The sequence below is a fragment of the Aptenodytes forsteri genome, unplaced genomic scaffold (genome assembly GCF_000699145.1).
Source record: "Aptenodytes forsteri isolate BGI_AS27 unplaced genomic scaffold, ASM69914v1 Scaffold185, whole genome shotgun sequence".
Taxonomy (NCBI): Eukaryota; Metazoa; Chordata; class Aves; order Sphenisciformes; family Spheniscidae; genus Aptenodytes; species Aptenodytes forsteri.
In genome coordinates this window covers 814,304-834,617 of record NW_008796214.1, presented here as the reverse complement: position 1 = coordinate 834,617, position 20,314 = coordinate 814,304, and the positions used below count along the sequence as shown (strand labels likewise).

The following is a 20,314-nucleotide window of genomic DNA, read 5'->3' as shown; positions in this document are numbered from 1 at the left end:
TATTAAAATAAATATTTTGGTTCTTTTTTTCTGTAACATAAGTAAAAGAAAAATAAACCAAAACTACAGAAGCATTCGTAAAGTGCCATCACAGAAGACTGCTTGGAAGCACGTCCACCCAGCTCTCACAATGAAGTCCATCAAAACCCAAAAGCCTCAAGGCTTCCAGTGTTTCAAACCAACACTTAAAGCCCTTAAAGAATGCAGCAAGCACTGAAAAAAACCCAAAATTTGTATCCCTTAAAAACTTAGAAAAAGTTGTACAGCAAAATGATCACGTATAGAATGGACATTAAATATCAGTTCATCTAAAAAGACAAAGCCAAACCCTCAAACAAGTTATTTGAGCCCAAAAGACAACGCACAGAGATGCTGCCTCTATTTTAGACACAGAACAACTTCAGAGCTCCAGGGCCACAGTCTACAGCAAATAATGATGAGCAAAAAGGAAGAAAGCGACAGGCTGGAAGGGCGAGGAGCCAGAAGAGAACAAGAAGCCTGGAGAAGATCACGGGCTGAAGATGAATTGCATCTGAAAGGAGCAACTTTGCTTTCAAGTGAGATATGAAAAGCCTCACTCCTAGAGACAACGCGACCACTGGAGACACGCTGCAACAGAACAGTAAATAAAGCAGACTCAGAAAGAACAGATTTTAAACCAAAGTTACTGGTTTCAGTGTTCAGGTTAGGGAGAGTTTCTCGGCATTTTTACAAATGGGAAGTATCAGTATTTGCATGCCCATTCAGTGAGAAGTAGGGAAGGAGGATGTCCATCGTGGCTCGGCTGTTGACTAACTGACATCTAACACAGCAACCAGCCGCACAGACCGTCGGGGTCCCCAGCAGGAAAAACTGCAATAGAGAATTTCCTGGCAAATTTGTATGCAAAAATCATAGCTAAAACCAGTACTGATAAGTCATAAAATTCAGGGTGTGGAAAAGCAAACCAAAAGCATTGGCAGCTACGGAGATCCAAACTCAATAGCCAGTATTCTCCTTAAAAAAAAAAAATTAGTATCGGTGATGGCATTAGTTGGAAGGAGTCACCATTCCTGACATTGTCCTTGCTGGCACTCTCTGCAGCTTAGGGAACTTAAACCCCATTCCTCAAATTTGAATCCTCTTAAATTACAAACAAGATTGAACCAATCCCAAGATTTGCAAAATTTTAGATTAATTTTCAAATGAGAAGTGTGTTTTGTTTCATGAAAAACATTTAAGTGCTTTTAATTCCTCTGAAAAATCAATGCAATTCATGTTTTAAAATATGTTGCCATGTGTGACTGAAGGACATTTTAAGAAGCAGGAAAATGGAAAGCATTCTACTCTCTAAAAAAAATAAAATCTAAGTTTTATTGGGCTAACATAGGAATATTATTGCTGCAGTATAATTCAGGAATACAAGAAGCACATTTTTATATTTCAGCTGCAAATTAGGCTCAAAAAGCAGCAGAGGAAAACCTCTACAGAGAAATGAATTGCTCTCCGAAAGACAGGTTATTTTGAAGCCATAGAAGACCAGAAAAAGCAACAGCAAGCGTTGCATAAGCAGATGCCCTCGCACCTTTCTGTCGGAGTACACACCTGCATAAATAAGTATTTAGCCAAACATAAAAATTTATAAGGAAGCAGCCCACCACTTTACAAAATCAGGCAAAAGCAAATTGAGACTCATCGCAATGAGCCCTGCCCTGAATACTAATGCGTTATTGATACCCCAGGACCGAAAAGCGGCGACGTCTCGGGATCCTAAGCAAGCCTCGTACATCTGCTGCGGGAGGATCTGAACGCGTCTTGATAAAACCTTATTGCTAAAAATTTTGTGTTATCAGGCAGCTTTTGTAACAGAGGCAAAGGCACAGCTTCCCGGCTAGCAGGGTTTTTCCCTGCGCTTATTCTAATGATACACATTCAATTACTCGAGAAAAGAAAAGAATCAAATCAGAAACATCTGTAGTTTGCCATATAATTACTGGATCTTCCCCATGGAGACTGACCTTTGTAACACTGATACCGGGACCTGAAAGGCTAAATGACAGGATATTCACATGGTTTAAACGTATAACATGATTACAAGGAATTAAATAGATGCTGTTATTTTCCATCTTGGTTTATGTTAATATAAGCGTGGACTTTATGATCTCACATTTAATCTTTGCGCTCAGTACGTAGTAGCTGAATTTACTCGCTATTAGTGGACCCAAACCACTGAAAGGCCATGTTTTCATTATATAATAAAGTTGAACACTGGATTCGAGGTTAATATGCAGCCATTACTTTTACCTGTAATAGGAATCTTTTCGACCGCGCTTTCTTCCTTGCTCTCATCTTCACACCAGCTTGTGACTTCTGGATGTGAACAGACCATAATGAAACACATTTCAAAGTCGCAGTGATCAGACTGGTTTGTTTGCTTTTAAGCCCTACTCCCTTTAATTTCTCACTTTTGTTATCTCTTGTTTATTGATCTAAACTATCCATTACCGTTCTTAAAAGAGGCGCCTACTGTGAACTTTCCTCGCATGCGAGGCTGCCCTGCCTCTCTGTAGCTTCCAGAGAAAAGGACAAGCTAACCAAATGTCTTAAATTATTTAAGACCCAATGGGATTTAGGAAACAAACAACCCACAGTAACTCTGCGATCTCGTCCGGCAGCCCGACAGCAGCCGCGTATATCATACCGACCGCGGAAAATTAGTTTAAATCAAAGTCTCCGTCTCCTCCGCGGATAAAAGTCGCATGAATTTAGGAGGCCTAAAGCAGTTTGTTTACATTTGCTGTGTAAAGAGCATTGCAACCTAATTGCCTGTCTCTTCTGGACTTTGATGTAAGGGATGCTCTGAGAGCAGACGGAGCAAGTTGCCGTCGCCGGTTATTACGCCGGACTAATATATTACCTCCTTATCTAAAGAAATTAACTGGGTTTTCAAAAATGCGTTCACCTTCTAAGCTCTGAAACGGCACCACACACCTTTCTCAGCATGAACCCTTTTATTTTTGAAAATTTATTCTGTGGTCTGGCTTTATAATAAAAGGCAACGAATGTATCCCACAATTTCTAAGCGGTAGACGTTTTTTAAATACACGCACACCTATAGATCGGTTTTTAATAACTGCTTTCCTACTCCTGCAGAAAAAAAACAGTCAGAGTAGGCATCGCTCATTTTAAGAGGTAACAAGAATGACAAACGATACTGAGATATTTAGGAAAATCCCCCAAAGTTCACTACAAATATACATCAATTCGCCAGTCGCTATAATACAGTCCCCTGCAGATTTGAATAGAAAATACATATATACAGAGAAGGACAATAACTTCGAGCGCACAGCCGGACCTTTTAACACTTGTTACCTTGTTCTCCCGCGCCGGCGAGCCGGGGAGCGTGTTTCGCCTGCTTTATTTCCCCGCCGTCATTTGGGATCGATGGCAAGCTGTAAGATGATTCATTACTCCGAATAGATGACCTATCCCCACACTCTTCTGGAAGGACCTCTCTCAACACCGGTAGAGCCTGCAGCATCAAAAAAAATAAAAATAGCCGCAGCCCTATTATCCTTCGTCTCAAGCGTTTTCCAACATACATTTAGGCTAATCTATACTTCACGGTGTAATCTGTTTCCAGGGTGTTTTTGTTAGATGTTAAATTACCTCTGAGTTAAATTGGCGCTAGCTCAGAAATTGCATTCTGCCTTGAAGTAACACAAACTTCGAATTATTCTTTTTATCACTAGGTTTTCTGGAAGTTTTCAGTATTCCCTGCCTCACGCATTCAGGGTAAGCAGAACAGAAGGGTGTATCAAATACGCTGCAAACACAGACTGAAAAGAAATCTCTCCATTTCAGGCATGCAGCAATAAGGCAAGTTAACCCACGGCGTTAGCAATAGCTGCAGCTTGAAACAACACCGAGACCGATGAGCCTGAAGGCAGAGAACCCGATGCACAGCTTGCCCAAGCTAGCCTCGGCTGGGCGCAGTTCCGATTTTAATCCGTGTTATTCCTGCACGTTCGTGAAGTTTGTTCTCTCCTGCCTTGTGCACGCAGCCCTCTGCGGCAGCACTATTCAGACCTCTGTAGTTAAACGTATTTTTGATGCAAAAATTGAGTTGGAAGCCAGTACCTTTATAGGGAGCTGAACGTACCGTAAATAGGGCTGAGTTAAAAGCAGGCTTAAAATAAAGCAAGCGCTTCTTAGGTTATCATCGACCTGTGTGGAAAGTGCTGTGTGTGGCTTTGTAAAGCTCCTTCTGAGAGCAGGAGAAATCATCCTTCCTGGCGTTTATTATTTCACAGAGAGCAGCAAAGGCTTTTTAGGCATCCTTCCTATCTCTTCTTTACTTGTAGGGTGTTCCTCTTGGTTTTATTTTGTAACACAAAATATGGACTTCAGTCTTTAAAATCTGCTAGATTTTCTGTTCTAATTATCTAATTGTTCAATAAAGCAATAAGCCTTCAGCCATTGAGGACCAACTTCTCGGAGAACTCCAGGGTTTGCAACTTATTTTATATGTACTGACCTGAGAGCATGCAACAGCTTCAAGCCAAAATATTTTGGACTCATGAGAAAATTTTACTCTCCTGCATCTGCCCCCTCCTCATTAATTAATATTTATTTAGGAGCCCAGAATGGCAACTTTTCAGTCTTAAGCAAATAGCTCGCTGAATTTTTTTTTCCTATTAAACTCACATATGGGAAGTCTCCATATAAAACCAATGCGAGCAAGCTGCTACTTCATCCAAAAAACGGGGATTTTAAGTCTCATTTTCTTAATGTAAAGAATGCCTTAAATTACAGGCAGGATTGGGAAATCTCTACTATTGAAAGAAATTAATTCCCATGTAGCAGTTTATCTCAGTGTGGATTTCTCGCACCAGAAGTACTTCGTTTACCTGTTTGCAGTATCATTTAACTTCCAAATAGGCATGAACCACCACCACCAAATACAAGTAATCAATGTAAACTCTAATACCATAATTAAGCTGGGCAGAAGGAAGGTTCCCACCAGGAGGACCAAGGCTCAGCGTTCAGAGTCACGGGGACCAAGGCGACTCCAGGGTGGCCGACATATCTATCAGAGTGTGAAGACCCCTGACATGCTGCATGAGCCACACGGGTCTTATTCTTACAGGAGCGTAACTTGGCTGAAAAGGGCACTGGATTCCACAGCTGCGACAGCCAAGAGACTATCCCACTGCCCAGAAGAGGTGTTCCTGCCACGCTAGCTCCCTATGGCTGTCCCACGTCCACAGGAACAATATCCAGTTTTCTTAACAGGGGTAACGGGAGAGATCCGTGAGAGAAGAGAAACCGATAGCAAGATGTAAGAGAATAGAAGACAGACATAATTTAGCGATAAGAGACAAGGAGAAGACAGGCAGGTGGACAGACAGACTCTGTGGACCACTGGAATGGGTGAGATGCTGAAGGCACTAGAGGAGGAGGTGGACCTGCTGCTGGTCATCACCAAACCTCTGTGGACCACAAGTGCTGATGGAGATGGAGCTGGCAGACTTGACAGGTCTATTTGTACGGTCAGGAGCACAAAGCTCCCTCCTGCACCTCCACCCTGCTGCCTGGCTGTACAGTACCATCATCCAGTGGGGTTCTTGACCGATCTTTAAGCCCTCAGAGAAAGAAGTCATCCATATGGGCCAAAAATTCAAACTTTGGAGTTGTAAATAACTTTAAGATCCTTAGGTGCAGATCACTTATGAGTTCACTACCACATTATATACATCTTTATGGTAAAGCAACTGTTCCTGTACATGCACGTTGTGTAATTTATATTGATCCCGTGCAACCTGCTTGGAAATAATGTGTTTCGAAGTAGGGGATGCATCCTGGCATTACATTTAATTGACTGGATCCACTTAATAGGTAATATAAATGTTAAATGCGTAAGTGTGGGCCACAGTAACGTGCAGCAATAAACAGATTATTACTGCATATATTCACCCATAAAGCTTGTGTTATTGAGCTTTGACTTTGTAAAAGTTTTTACACGCAATTATAAGTTTATGTACGGTATTTGTTTATCTGTCACCAGCGCAATGATACATTCCTTGCTCATCTCTTCTACTTGCCTGAACACTTTAAGGACAGAATACAAATTACTTACCCACATACAGAAAAAGAAGTTATCCTGGCTATTACTGAAAGTGTACAACTGACTAAAATATTACAGCCTCATTATTTGTTTCAAATGCTATTAAAACTAGAATATAGCAAAGCAGTTCAAACTGCTTTTTAATTTCTCATTAAAAATTAGAGGAAAGATATTTTTTGCAAATATTTTTTGGAGCAGAGCACGGGACCAGCTCGTTACCGGCGGGCTGCCTGGCAGACCTCCGGGTTCCCACCGCAGGGGGGGTGCAGAAACAGCTGGGACATCACCCCGGTGCCAGAGTCCCAGCTCTCCCGGCACGGCTGCAGCTGGAGCCAGCGGGGATGGGAGCCTTGCCCTCCCCACGCGGCTGGCTGCTCTGGGTTTGCAGCAAAAGAGGTCAGGGCACTCGCGGGTCTACCAAATGCCAACTTTTTTTTTTTTTTAAAGAGTTCGTTTATAACCTTTTGCATTAACATTTAAAAAATGAGCATGCTACTATTTCTAAAATGCTCTGCGTATTCAGTGTACCAAACATAACTCTGTTTAAAAAAAGAATTAAGATACATCATTCATGATAAAAAGCTACTAAGCCACAGAGAAAGACAGATGATATAAGCCTTGTGATAAATTCACACCACAGCAAACATGTGAGCTTGTTTAAATAAATAACTGGTTTGAAGGGTGGAAAACAGACACCCTCCTGGAGACCTTAAAGAGACCGTTTTCTTCGTGGGATGAAGTGCTGTATGTGTTTGCCCCGAGACAACTGAAGAACTCGTATTCTCTCCTTACCCACCTTGTAACCATCTCCAAGGCTGATTAATGAACACAGACTGCTTGTTGTTGCCCTTAAAGCCCACACACCGGATCACGTTAGCAGCCCAGGGCCCCTCTCGCCTTAACAGTGCAGATTAGTCTCTGGGTGTCATTGATTTAGATACTATTAGATGCAAGTGCCAACCTGGCCATCCTGCGCCTTCGTGCTGGAAACCAGCAGGCTTTCAAACATCTCCGCCACTTCTTCCGTGAGCTGAACCTGGTGCTTTTTCAAGAACAAGGCGTGGTTGCTCAAGCAAGTCTGCAGCATGTCCACGTCCCACTGCTGGTCTGCCCTGAGAAACAAACCCAAGCACCATTAGTGAGACACCCCAGGTACACAAGACTCACACAGGTGCCACGCGACTCATTTATCTGGACAAGTGGGTCAACATGCAGTGGAAAAGCCATCACACATTTTGTCCTTAATTCCCACTTTTTCTTTTAAAAACATCCGAAGTGGAAAATGTAAGAAGTCACTCGTGACTTCTGCAAATGTGGGGAGGACAGGCAGGGGCGATCATCATCATGTCTGTCCCCTGGGTCCACATTCCGAGACTCAGGATCAGGAGACATTAAACCTTTCCTGCAGCCCCTAGTCTCAGCCTTGGGCAGACCTCACTTACTCCCATCAGGCACTCTGCTGGGCACCCACTTCTCCAGGCTTGTCTTCTTTTTTTTTCCCCTCAGAATTCTTTTTATTATTTTTGAGCAAAAGTGCCTTTTCTTTTAACACAGAAAATATAAATACTGCAATCTTGTTTGCCAAAGTTGTTTGTTTTTCCAGTTGCTCCGATGAAGTTTCACAAACAGAGGAGTGAATTCCAATTAACGCCACAAGTGTTTGTCCCTAAGAAACCATTCAGGAAATACAACAACGTATTAGTGCTCGCAGGCATATCAGCCTCGAAAGGAGAACCAGGTATAGTTAAATAGACCATTCTTCAGCGCTCACAAGTGCCCCGATCCTGCTAACACTTGAGCATTGCTGAGCCTGTAACAGGGAGGAAGGTCTAGACAGAAGCCAAGTAAGAAAGGAAATTGTTTTCATTACTGTATTAGAGACCTTAAAAAAAAAAAGATATCAATTCTTGCTTGTCCTTGTGGCATACACACAGGAAAGAAAAAAAACATTTTGAATAACTGCAGTTTATTGTTTTTAAAGGCTATATGCATCTTCTGCTTCACAGAAAAATAATTTGCTTCTCAAAATTACATTCCCCATCCTTACATGCCTGAGACTTGCTTTGAAGATCACAGAAATTACTGGCTAAGAGGTCTCTGAAGTTAATACGTTTCCTTCCCTGCCAGAGCAGCCAGGGGTGGGAGATGCTGTGGACTGGGCAAGACAGGGAGACCTGGCCTGTGTGCTGCCCAGCGGCATAAGATTCACCATCGGTGAATGAAAAGGAAAATAAATGAATTTGCTTAACGTTCTCATTTTGAGTTGCACGGCTGCTGCCAAGATGTGTAAAGATCAGCACTCAGACGTCTTTATTTTCCAGTGCGATCGGAGGTCTGGCCCCGGGTCTGCTTTCTCTGCACCAGAGAGGCAGAGCAGACTTGGGGAGGAAAGAAAAGAATGTTAATCACACCCACAACCCAAGTTTTGTCTCTGCGATACCTGGTTTGCTTTTCATCTGCTGCTCTACCTTTAGCATTGAGTGTTTTCTCAGGTAGGAGGCATCCATTCAGCATGCTCTGTAATAAAGCCCGAAGCTGATGAAGGACGACTGCTTCGCATGCTTCAAGGTCGTCTTCTTTCAGACTGCCGGCCCGATTACAAAAGCTACAAAATAAAGCAGGTATTACATGCAACGTTTATTTAAAGCCCAGCCAGCCAGCATGGGTTTGGAGGCGGAATCTGTAACACTTCTCCTGGCTAATGGGATAACCGGTGGGACAGCCCAGAGGGACAAACATCCATGATGCTCTCTGCGAAAGATGCAGAACAGAACAGAGAGGTCAAACCCAGCGCTTAGAAAATGCCAGGTTTAATCTCACACCTTTGCTTTTTGGCAGGGAGAGAGGAACCTGCGCACGTCCCCTCGGTGAAACCGCTCCTTGGCCAGGCAGCCCCGGCCATACCGTGGCCAAAGCAGTTATGTCACAGGAGCCCATCTCCAACGGTAGGCTGGAGGGGCCAGGTCAGTTTGGCAAGTCTTCCTCCTAATTCCCTAGAAATCCTCTAACCATCAAGTGCTTACGAGAATCCTAGTTTATGGAGGCTGACACATAATTTTAAATAAAATCACAAAGCCATTCCCAGTTCTCATAATTAAGAGCCCGTGCTGCAGAGGGACAGTGAGGGCACTCTGACCCCGGTTTTGTAACACATGGGTTTTGGCAATTCTCTTTGCTCTTTTACCCCAAAGAAGAAATTATTTTTCTGGTTATTGCTGTCTACCTCAGTAAATCATATTAGCGTTACTAGCTAAGGGGATGCTCTCATTCTTGGAAATAAGTATTTACTTCACCTAAGGGATCTGCGGAGCAAGGCTGCAAAAAGTGCTACATTTAGGAAAGAGTATTTGTTGGAGTAATTTGCGTATGCGCTTCTAAGTGCCATATTTCAGCTCTCTGATGACATTAAAACAGTGGAAGGGGAAGGAGGCCTCTTAGCAACTGGCAATATTTGTTTGCAGGAGCCCGCTCGCTCTTTGCACTGGCCATTTGTCACCGCAAGAGCGAGGACCCCCGGCTCAAACCTCAACAGGCTCCTGCAAAGCTGCTCAGTAACAGCCTCTCACCATTGCTCACCCGAATTCAATTAGAAGCGTCTAAGCAATCAACAACAAAATTATTACAAGCATTACATTGGATGTACGGCAGCTAGCAAACAAGAATAAAGGGGATGGGGTTAAGGCACAGGCAGCACTGCCCTCCTCCCCCGTTCCTGCCCGCTCTGCGAGGGCAGCGGAGAGGAGAGGCAGCTCGCAGGGAAGCAGCATTAACCTGAGCAGCTCCGCCGTCCCCATCGTCCCCACGTGCTCGCCCTGGTACGGCGCCCAGTGCTGGGGGCTCATCCTCACCACCATGTCTTCTATCAACTGCAGCACACGGGAGAGTCCGGCCAGCATCCCGCAGTGCCTGTGGACAGACAGCAAACAGGGCTTGAAGTGACTTGAGCTGCGACAGGTTATTTTAAACGCGCTCCCATCACACCAGCTGGAAAAACAAAACACCCTCATTTTAGCTTTTCAAAGCAAACAACAGCAAAAACCACATTCCTTGAGCTCTGTAGAAAGAAAAAAAAGCACATGAGCAAACCATCCAAAAATCAGCCAGGGCCTGAGATGCTGCATTAAAATTACCCTGCCCTGAGTAGTTTAATTCCTTCACCTCCACAATCGGAATAAATCTGGTGACCACCTACAGGTACCGGGACACAACTGGGACCTCAGAGGGGTTTTGATGAAGCTGCACCTCTATAATGATGCAAATTAGGACTTAAACATTGAAACAATACAGCAGGCTAATCCTCGAACAGAGGTGTAAATGGCTATTCAGGTCCAGGCCGGCTGCCTGCTTTGTTGGGGACTTCCCAGGCCAGGTCTCCACCAGCAATGCCCCACAGCTGGGCCTGTGCCTGCAGAGCCCCACAGGCAAAATAAAGATTATTTTTTTTTTTTTCCATATGTAGAAGCTGACATATTTATACAGTTAACCTTGGTTTACACTCCCTCAAGTGAAAAGCTCTGTGCACAAAAACTTGCATCATTTTTGCAATCGTGTTAAGCTATACTGAAAGTTGTGTTTTCCATCAGACTGTTGGGCAACAGTGAACAATTAAGTGGGAGCTGCCGTGCATTTAGCCGAGTTTCCTAGACATTTAATAAGCAAAACAATGCCAGGGAGATCACATATGCAGTTAAACAGTGCTTTTTCTTTTCCCCCAGTCTTACAAACCCTGTATTTTAGCGGCCGGCTCGTTTCCCATTGTTTTCCTCCCGCTGGGTGGTCCTTCCAGGGTGCCACTCGAGAGGGATACAATAATAAAAAGGGAAGGGGAAGGAAGGGACACCAACATAAAGAAAAACAAAATGTATGACAATCTGCAGCAGGCTACGGATCAGAGGTCAGCAAACAAGAGGTCCTTCTCTTTTACAGGTTGCTTCCTGGAAACAGTCTGATTAAGCTGACAGCTTGAATTATGTGTTACATTTTGTAATGCACAATCCATCTGTGCTAAGTCCTCTTCAATGCAGCTGAAGCAGCACAGGCATAAGCTCTGCCTTTTTCCACCCCCTCAGCACAGGCCTTAAAATAGTCATCATCTTTCTCTGCGCTAATTCTCTGAGACCCTCTCCCCCCCTCCCGCTCCCCGGGTCTAAGCCCTTAAAGAAAGGGCCGGGTGCTGTAAGGAATGGTAAGAGGATACGGAGCCTTTCACCTCCGGTTCAGCAGCGCAGACCGGCAACAAGCAGCCAAGGACCAGAGCTATCGGGTGGCTTCACCTGGCGGGAGGGGAAATCGGGTGCCTCTACGGTGCCACTCGAACAAGCCAGGCAAGCCCCCCGCTCACCGGTGGGCTCCTGGGCTGCAGACCCGAACGGAAGGTACACGGATCAGGCTCTCGCACGGGTCTGAGCTGGCGGGACGAGCCTGAAGAGGTGCGTGTACAACCTCTGATCAACGCACCCACCCAGCAGTGCTCCGTAACACGGAATTTAGTTACTAAAAATGATGATTTTAGAAAATAAGGTAGCAAAATCGCAGCACCCCACTGTGAACTGTGACCAAGGCGCAAAGCTTATACTAAATAACCTTTCATAGCAACATCACCTTTCTTTGGTTAATAACCTGATGTTGTTATCAAGAAAGCTGGAAAGCTAGAAAAGGCAGTTTGAAATTAGGCTGAACTCACCCAGAGGTAAAATATGACCTGCAAACACTTACTGCGGGGAAAAAAAACCCCAAAACTTTAAAAAAAGACAATGGTATTTCTGCAGTAAGGTAGGAAAGGCATATTCTCCAAAAATATAAACTTGTGACTTACATAAACTTGTGACTTCCTGACATGGAACAAGGATTTTGTTTTGCCGTTCGAGTGAGCTATGATCCCTGCACACAAGAGCTCCTTTCCCCTCCATCACTTGTACTAATTTCAAATAAGACACCAAAAGCATACAGATGGCCCAAAGACGACAGGTGAGGAATGGTACTTCGTTCGGATGCCACAGCAGCGACGCCGCTGCATTGGGAAAGTCCAAGCTACAGCTATTTTAATTTAGGACAACAAATATAAATAGTTTTGCAAAATTTCTGCATATTTCTTCAGCCAGCGTAGGAATTTCATAAGAGAAAAACACATGGACTGAAGGTACATCGCAAGACCTGTGATATTTTTCATTCTGTGAATCTGTGGCATGATATATTCAGACCAAAAAAAGTTGCACACTCATAGTTTGTGTCATTTACATGATTGAAATTCATGTACTAATTACTTGGAAACTTTTCCCCAAGATTTTCAGCTCATTAATTATTTTGCAAGACTCGAGTGTGCACGCTGCATTTCACATGCATTGGAAAGATGGATTTGGAAAGCCCACCTGGTTGTAAGCGCAACAACGGAAAAGGCTGCTTAAACCTCCACGGGACCTTTCGTGCCTGCCATTTTTGAGATTTTATCTGCATTTTAATTTTCAGGTGAAACAAATTAAAATTTGTATCTTTTCTGCAGAAACAGCTAACAGCGGCGATCCCATTTCCATGGCCTTGAGAAACGGAGGTATTCAGCTTGGCATAATGCGAGAGGAAACCTCCACGTTCTGGTTTCAGTCGTGCTCCGGAGATAATGCGAGCAGTGAAACCTTTCGTATAATTTAGCTGGGCTTCAAGAGCATTGCACAATATTTTCATCAGTTTATGAACAGCGAGGCATCACTAGCATTGACAGGGAGAGAACAAAAGGTTAAATTACCACCGCTCAGCTGTGACTTCTCTAGCAAAGGCAGGCACTCTATGCAACTTCCCTACAAAGTGTTATGATTAACAGGTGTTATACAAAAGAAAAGCTGGGTAAAAGCTATTTAGATGTAAATTAGATGATGTTTCCATAGCAAGCAACAGTCTGATGCAAATGTGAAATGATAAAGTTACAGAAGTGTATATTGATGGCCACTAGTTTCTGCTCAACTGTCATCTGTTAAAATACAAACCAATACTGAAATCAGTACCTAAGACGACATGACCATGAATGTAGGAAGAATAGATGCGTTAAACAGATTAAAAAGCTGCAAACAACCAAAAAGGAAAGAAAAACAACAACCAGCAAAAGAGTACTCCTCATTCTCCAAGGGTAAAAATGCTGGTTTCTTTCATACGTGGCCTCCTCCCGACATACAGACACCACCAAACCACCCCGTATCTAGTATCTAGTTAACGGCTCCAGCTAGGAGCGTTTTGCATGTGAATAGTGCCCGCACAAGGTAGGGACACCCAAGGGGAGCAGCACCTGCTGGAATACAGCACGCACCTGCAGAAAAGGCTTTCTTCAATATTTCTGTTGTGACTGGGGGCAGGAAAATGCTGGTGAGGAGGGAGGAGGGTGTTGAGGATACAGGGGACAAGGAAACAGAAGCGTGCCACTAAGGGAGAGCGGGCAGGAGAAAGGCAGCAGTCGTAGGTCACAACATTGTGGGGTCAGGCAGTGGTAGGATGGCCAGGGTGAAGGGGGACGTGGACACGAAGCACTGCAGAGGCAACTGGCAGCAAACAGACTTTCAGAAGAACTAAGAGACAGGAGATAAAAGCGGGAGGGATGCTCCCGCAGCAACGCAGCACGACAAGGTGGGGACCTAGGAAGGGATGGCGGCGGTTGGCATGGGGCTGTTTGAACACAGCGAGGGAGCAAAGCCAGCCCTCCCGTGCGACCTGGGCAAACCCCGTGGACCATCTCATAGTGGGTATGCCCCGCCAGGATGGGGATGCGCTTCCCTGTCTTACGAGGGCACCGTGAGGCCAAAAATCCAGCTGTGACTGATATTACAGCTGATACTCTGGTATTGCAGTTGTTGGCAATAAAACCCCACCACTTTCACACAGTAGCAGAGGACAAGCCGTGCATCTGTGTCGCACTTTCCTCATTCTTTCTCATTCTCTCTCTGCTATTTCCAAAACGAAATGCTCAAGAAATTTAACCAACTGGAAATTTTAATCCACACAGAATATGCTGTTTAGTAAATGATAAGTACTATTATATAAACTTGCTGAAATAAGTTTGTGTACATTTACAGAACATCTATTGCATTTTAACAACAAACATATTTAACTTATCTAAGTCTAAGGTCAGTTCAGGTCAGTTCTAAGACCTGAATGAGTTACCTGAAGCCATTTAACCACTAGCACAGAGGTAGCGAGATCCTAAATAAATAGGTAAGAAGTTTGCCCACCTGTATGCGAGCTTTAGTGCCACGCATCAGCCAAGCTGTGAAAACAGCCTCCAGGGCACATGCTAACGAATGAGTACCGGCAGAGAGAAAATACGTAAGGACGTACCCGTCTGGTGCTGAGCTGACTGAAGGCTCCTCCTGCACCACGGGAGGGTTTGGTGGTTGCAGTGGGGAGCCCTCCGCAGTGTGGGCTTCCCTGCCCTGCTCCCGGCCGTCTGCTGGTGAGGCTGTTCCCCGCGGCACACCGGGAGTGCTTGGCATCACCTCATCGGCACTCGCGGGGACTGGCAGCTCAACGCTGCTCTCCCAGCTCGCCTCCTTACAAGTCCACCAGTTACTCAGGCAAGGCTTTGGTCCTGTAAAAAAAAAAATTATTCCCAAACATTAGCAGGACCAAGGAGTACATCATAGCATAGGGAATTAAACTAAGATTACCTATGCCGTTTGTTCACCTCTTTCACTTAATGCGCGTGAGGGAACATCCCTCTGCTCTCCCTTCACTTTGGGTTTCCCTGCCCACAGCCCCATGTCCTTCTGTGCTCCTCTCGCAAGGGGGAGTCCGGGGAGGCTCCAGGCCTCCACGCTCATGCCTTTTGGGTTTGCAGCTCCCGGCGCGTGGGAGACAAACCCGGCACTCCTCAAAAACCATCACCGGCATGAAGACCAGCTACTTCACTAAGTCGTCTCTGGAGGAATGATGAAACAGAAAAGCTGGAAAAAGCTTTTCTTAGGGGAAAGAAGTGCACCTGAAGAGGCTACTGTCGTACGCATTTTTTAAACCTTGCAGAAGAAATACATGCCTGGAGGCTTTTAAACTCTGCACGTTAATTGCCTTCTCTCAAAGAGGTGAGTACAGAGCTGAATCATGCTTCTAAGACAACAGATACATGCTACTTATCTTTTTATAGAATGCCAAAAGTTAATGGACCAGCTAGTGCTGTAACAAATTAGTATTGCTACAGAAATTCCCAGTTTTCCATACAATTCACCATGGGTTTAAATTAACCACCATTCGCACACCTGTTAATGCTACAGCACCAGCGTTTCTGCTTGTCTTGGTCACCGAGTTTCACTGGAACCAAATCACTTAAGGTTTATGCCAAACAGTAGCTGGTGCCAGGATGGGCTCTCTTAGCCTCGTTTCCAAATTTGTGAAGCGAGTATGTGCAACAGAAATGTCACTACTGCACTTGCTGGGAAATGAGGATGGAGAGGAACAGAGGGGGTTTTTTGTTCAGTTTGGGGGGTGGGGAGAAAGGGGCCGTTTTCTTGCTTCGTCAACCTGGGGGAAACAGGATTTGTTCCTTCCTACATTTTGTGCTGCCACTGCTGAGCAGCGGCCAGGGAGCAGCAGGAGAGGCTGGTGAGCACCGCTCTGCACCGAGCAGGCAGCAGATCAGGCAGCGCCACACCGAGCCCAGCGCATGCTCGCTCCAGGTGCGGCACAGCCAAGCGTCTTCATCAGCTGCTACCATTTGAAGCGCAGAAGGTCAAGCTTAGGAGAGCTGGAACAAGCCAGTCCCCTCCACACATTCAAACCTGGACCGCATTAGCCTGCTCACATTGCAACATGCATTTGGCAGCACACAGGCATAAAAAGCCCCCCAGGCGGTCTGAGGTGATTACCGTGCCATTTGACAAAAAGCTCATTTTTATTTTGAACCCAACTGTACAGTTTCTCTGAAGGCAGAGATACCGCATTCCAGAAATTAAATGGGTATTTCTTTCCCAGACACGATGCTGGCCACCTCAGCCTTCCCCACGGGGAGGAACCGGCGCTCTGCAGAGCCGCAGGCAGAGCCTGGGGCTAACGTAAACCAGGCTGGACTGGTCTCCTTCCAGTGCCAGTAAGGACAGGCTTTCATTAAAACAGAAAAGTGGCAAGTGCATCATATGAAAGAAAATGAGAGGCAAATAAATTCCTTAGAGAAAGAAAAAGGAATGGAAAAAACCCTCAAGAAAGAGGATGCCAGAAAAAAACCAAGTAGCAGCACAGAAGATCATCTGATGGGGATGCCAGCTTTCCTCTGTAAAGAAAACCACAATCATTACAGGAGAGCAGGAGTCCCTGCATCATTAGGGTTGCCACCAGTTTCCATTATAAATAGCTCCATTTTAGCAATTGTTATGGGGCTTGGAAAACTAGCTTAAGTTGAAAATTGCTATGTTAACTGGCAAGGCAGGGGAGAGTATTTCTGCAAGGTCTTAAAAAAGGAATAAACTGTTACTTAGTGATAAATCTTTGTCACTGCTACATCAAAAACACGTCCATTAGCTTACTTCAAAGTAAGTAACCAAGCCAGTAAAACGGGAGGGAACACATTTTGCCAAGATGGCAGAAAAAAGGGAAAAGAAAAAAAAAAAGGCTGGGAAGTTGGCACTTTGCCAAGATGGCAGAAAAAAGGGAAAAGGAAAAAAAAAAAAAGGCTGGGAAGTTGGCATGCAGCCTTCGAGGGAAGCGCATCTTGTCCCAGGGCAAGAGCATCTCGGCTGGGAGGCCTGCACCACCTTTCTCAGGAAAGCTGGGAACAAGGCAGAGAACCACCACCAAGCAGGAGTTAATCCAGCCACGTACGGGGACATACCGATCCTCGGTCTACATTGCCAAATCCTGCTTTCAGAAATGGATGAACTATTGTGCACGAGCGTTTGAGGGAGAAGGAAATCAATCTGAAACAGAAGCGACGTACTCTGCCGGTGAAGTAGGTTCGCATTAAACCTCTTAAAAATGAGGCTCAGACTACTTCAAGACAACTGCGGGCACAGCAGTGAAGAAATCTTCACTTTCTAATAGCGAACCTGAACAGGCTCAGCTCCCAGCAAGCCCTTGCCTGTCCAGATGAGTGGCCCGGGAGGAAATGGAGTCAAAAGAAAAACAAAGAAAAAAAGAAAAAAAAAGGCGAAAAGAGGCTGCTGCCGTGCTTCAACCAGAGTGCAACATGCATAGGGGAAAACCAGCAGCCGTGGGCATGACTCTGGTTGGGATGAGCATGCCTCACACCGGGCAGAGGCAGACCGGCGTGTGCCCTGCCCTACCTGGGACGCTCCCCCACGTCCGTTCCTCCTCGGGGTCGGCTGGTTCGGGATCAGATGCTGAGGAGATGAGCTGCTCGGAGCCTTCCTCACTGGCTGCCAGGTCCCCGCATGGCGCTGCTCCCTCCACTGATGCATCACTCTCTAAATCAGCGCTTCTGCTCTCTGGACCAAGTCCTTCAAGTGATGGAGAGCACAAAGGCAGGCCAGGCACCAAGCGGCTCTCTGCAGGCTGGGTGGGTTTCTGCCACACGCCCAAACCTCCGGCGGCCGAGATGGCTGATGTGTGGTAGCCCATAGAGACTGTTGTTGGATGATACAGTCCTCTTGGCACGGCTGCCCCAGTGCTAATTCCTGCCTGTCTTCCAGCCCACGGCATCTGAAAAACACAGGTGGGAGATGGCTTAAGGAAACAAACAGGCAGCGTGGTGCAAATGGAGCTTCTAGAGGATCACATGTTGGTTTCTGGAAAGAAAAGCATCACAGAATTAAAGTATTTTGTATAGTATTATTATTACACAAACACTTGGCACGCATTTTTTGCATTCTAGCGTGAAAACAAGGGCCTGGACCTCAACTGAAGTTCCGTGAGCCAAAACAACTGGTGGCAAAAGCACACTGCACCCTCAACCCGACTAAAAGGGACTGAAATACACAGAGCACTCAAACTAATCTAAACAGTAACTGGTTTTTACAAACAGGCAAACTTTTGAGATTAGATTCCTGCAAAGGCTTTTAAGACCCTGGACCAAAGCACGACATTTAGATCTACCCACCGAAGTCACTGAAAATACCTTGAAATTACTGACTCAGGTGGAACCCTTGTGCTCTACTTGTGCATGACTTTGCACAGCCGCTGGTAGCCTGTGGTTTAGGTACCTGTCATGGTTTAACCCCAGCCGGCAACTAAGCCCCACCCAGCCGCTCGCTCGCTCCCCCCCACTGGGATGGGGGAGAGAATCGGAAGGGTAAAAGTGAGAAAACTCGTGGCTTGAGATAAAGACAGTTTAATAGGTAAAGCAAAAGCCGCACACACAAGCAAAGCAACACAAGGAATTCATTCACTACTTCCCATCGGCAGGCAGGTGTTCAGCCATCCCCAGGAAAGCAGGGCTCCGTCATGCGTAACGGTGACTTGGGAAGGCAAACGCCATCACTCCGAACATCCCCCCTTCCTCCTCCTTCGTCCAGCTTTACATGCTGAGCATGACGCCATATGGTGTGGGATATCCCTTTGGCCAGTTTGGGTCAGCTGTCCCGGCCGTGTCCCCTCCCAACTTCTTGTGCACCCCCAGCCTGCTCGCTGGTGGGGTGAGAAGCAGAAAAGGCCTTGACTCTGTGGCAGCACTGCTCAGCAGTAACTAAAGCATCCCTGCGTTATCAACACTGTTTCCAGCACAAATCCAAAACATAGCCCCACACTAGCTACTATGAAGAAAATTAACTCTACCCCAGCCAAAACCAGCACAGTACCGCAGCATCCTGAAGCCAAGACATGATCATTAGGACCCCGTTGCAGTGTCCATGGCACAGCTGGCCTTTCTGGAGCCACCCGCAGCCAGCTGCTCTGAGCAACCTCCTCCTGCCGCTCTTCTCATGGTCTTCTCTAGAAGGCAACAGGATGAGGAAGGTCCCCAGAGAGTTTGAAACATACATCTGCCATCACTTACTTGTCCATATATCCAGCTTTGCTCACAGCATGTCAACAAAGCAAATAAGAATGAGGCAAAAATCACTGTATTCATTGTCTTCCTTCTGCTCTTTCCTGTCTGTTAAATCACACCAAAGAAGAATGACTACTCATCTAACACCACGTAGATGAAATTGCATTTTCCGCAAGGCAACTTTGGGCATCAAGCAGAAACATTTTAAATGGCACTTTCCTCCAAGAACTGTTGAACTTGCATAAAAATAGTTCCAACAGTATAACCACTCTGCTTCTAAATCCCAGTGTTTTAATACTTGCCTTTTTTTCTTTGTAAACCTACTCAATCAGAACAATTTAGGAGGAGTGGCTACTGCCACCAGTACTACTAAAAGGTCACCGCCAGTTTATGCAAAGCCAAAATTAGCTATCGTAATACCATTGTTCATACTAAGCAGAGCTTACTTTTCAGTCCCAAATCACAGCAGGACAATTTACAGTCACCTCCACACCTCTCCTCTCTTTCATTGCCTGACCTCTTCCTACCATACAAAGTCAGCTGCCAAGCCCAGCTTAAAGGAAACAAAGGCATCTTGTCTAGTCTGTGACCAAGTTTCATTAAAAAAGCTCAAATTCCACATAACAAGAAGCAGAACAAAAAGCCATGAAGTTATTTTAAGAAGGAGTAAAGGTTTGCTACTCAGATTAAGTTCACAGCTTATTCCATCACCACTGCTCTCGGCTTCTTCCTAATTACTTTTCGGTCTTGGATTTGCTGCTTTAAAATGCATCTAGCAAGTACTTTATGGATTTAGCAGCTCCTGGATGTAGTGTTCCAAAACAAATGCAATTCAAACAGGTACAAGTGCTTGGCAGAGTCAAAGCAGACACACATCTCTAACAAGCTCCTCTTTGATTGCAAAAAAAAAAATAATCTCTTCACTGCCTTTGCATTCTCAAAGCAAAAGTATGACAGATAACGTTGGTCTACGTACCGTTTTTACCACCAAAACAGTAAAAACGTGTAGATGACTTACCTAAAATAGTCAACAAAATTACTGAACTTCATATCACTCCAGCTGGGAGTTAAATGAAGTCTCTGCACAAAGCACACTTACAATCCTCTTTTTGGTTGTGGAGTGCAGGCTCCCCACTTCTTCCTTCAGTAACAAATACAATCTTTTTTTATTATCATTAAAGTGTTTTGAAGAGAACAAAGATAAGAAAAAAATCCCTTCCATTAGGACTTACAAAAGGGCCCAGTCTCCCCCAGCAGTAGACCACCACGTGAAAGCTAGGGAGGTGAAGCTGAGCCCGAGG

General features: G+C 45.2%; 1 protein-coding gene across 1 annotated transcript in view; it reads right to left on the bottom strand.

The window, feature by feature from the left end:
- The window catches only part of KIZ (kizuna centrosomal protein), a 55,999-nt gene that overhangs the window by 17,467 nt on the left and 18,218 nt on the right, over positions 1 to 20,314 (bottom strand). The window contains exons 6-12 of the mRNA XM_019474420.1: positions 17,353 to 17,728; positions 14,423 to 14,672; positions 9,878 to 10,012; positions 8,547 to 8,711; positions 7,068 to 7,218; positions 3,352 to 3,511; positions 2,284 to 2,349 (exon numbers count right to left, since the gene is read on the bottom strand). Coding sequence (XP_019329965.1) covers positions 2,284 to 2,349; positions 3,352 to 3,511; positions 7,068 to 7,218; positions 8,547 to 8,711; positions 9,878 to 10,012; positions 14,423 to 14,672; positions 17,353 to 17,728 — 1,303 coding nt within the window. The remainder of the gene's footprint in view (positions 1 to 2,283; positions 2,350 to 3,351; positions 3,512 to 7,067; positions 7,219 to 8,546; positions 8,712 to 9,877; positions 10,013 to 14,422; positions 14,673 to 17,352; positions 17,729 to 20,314) is intronic.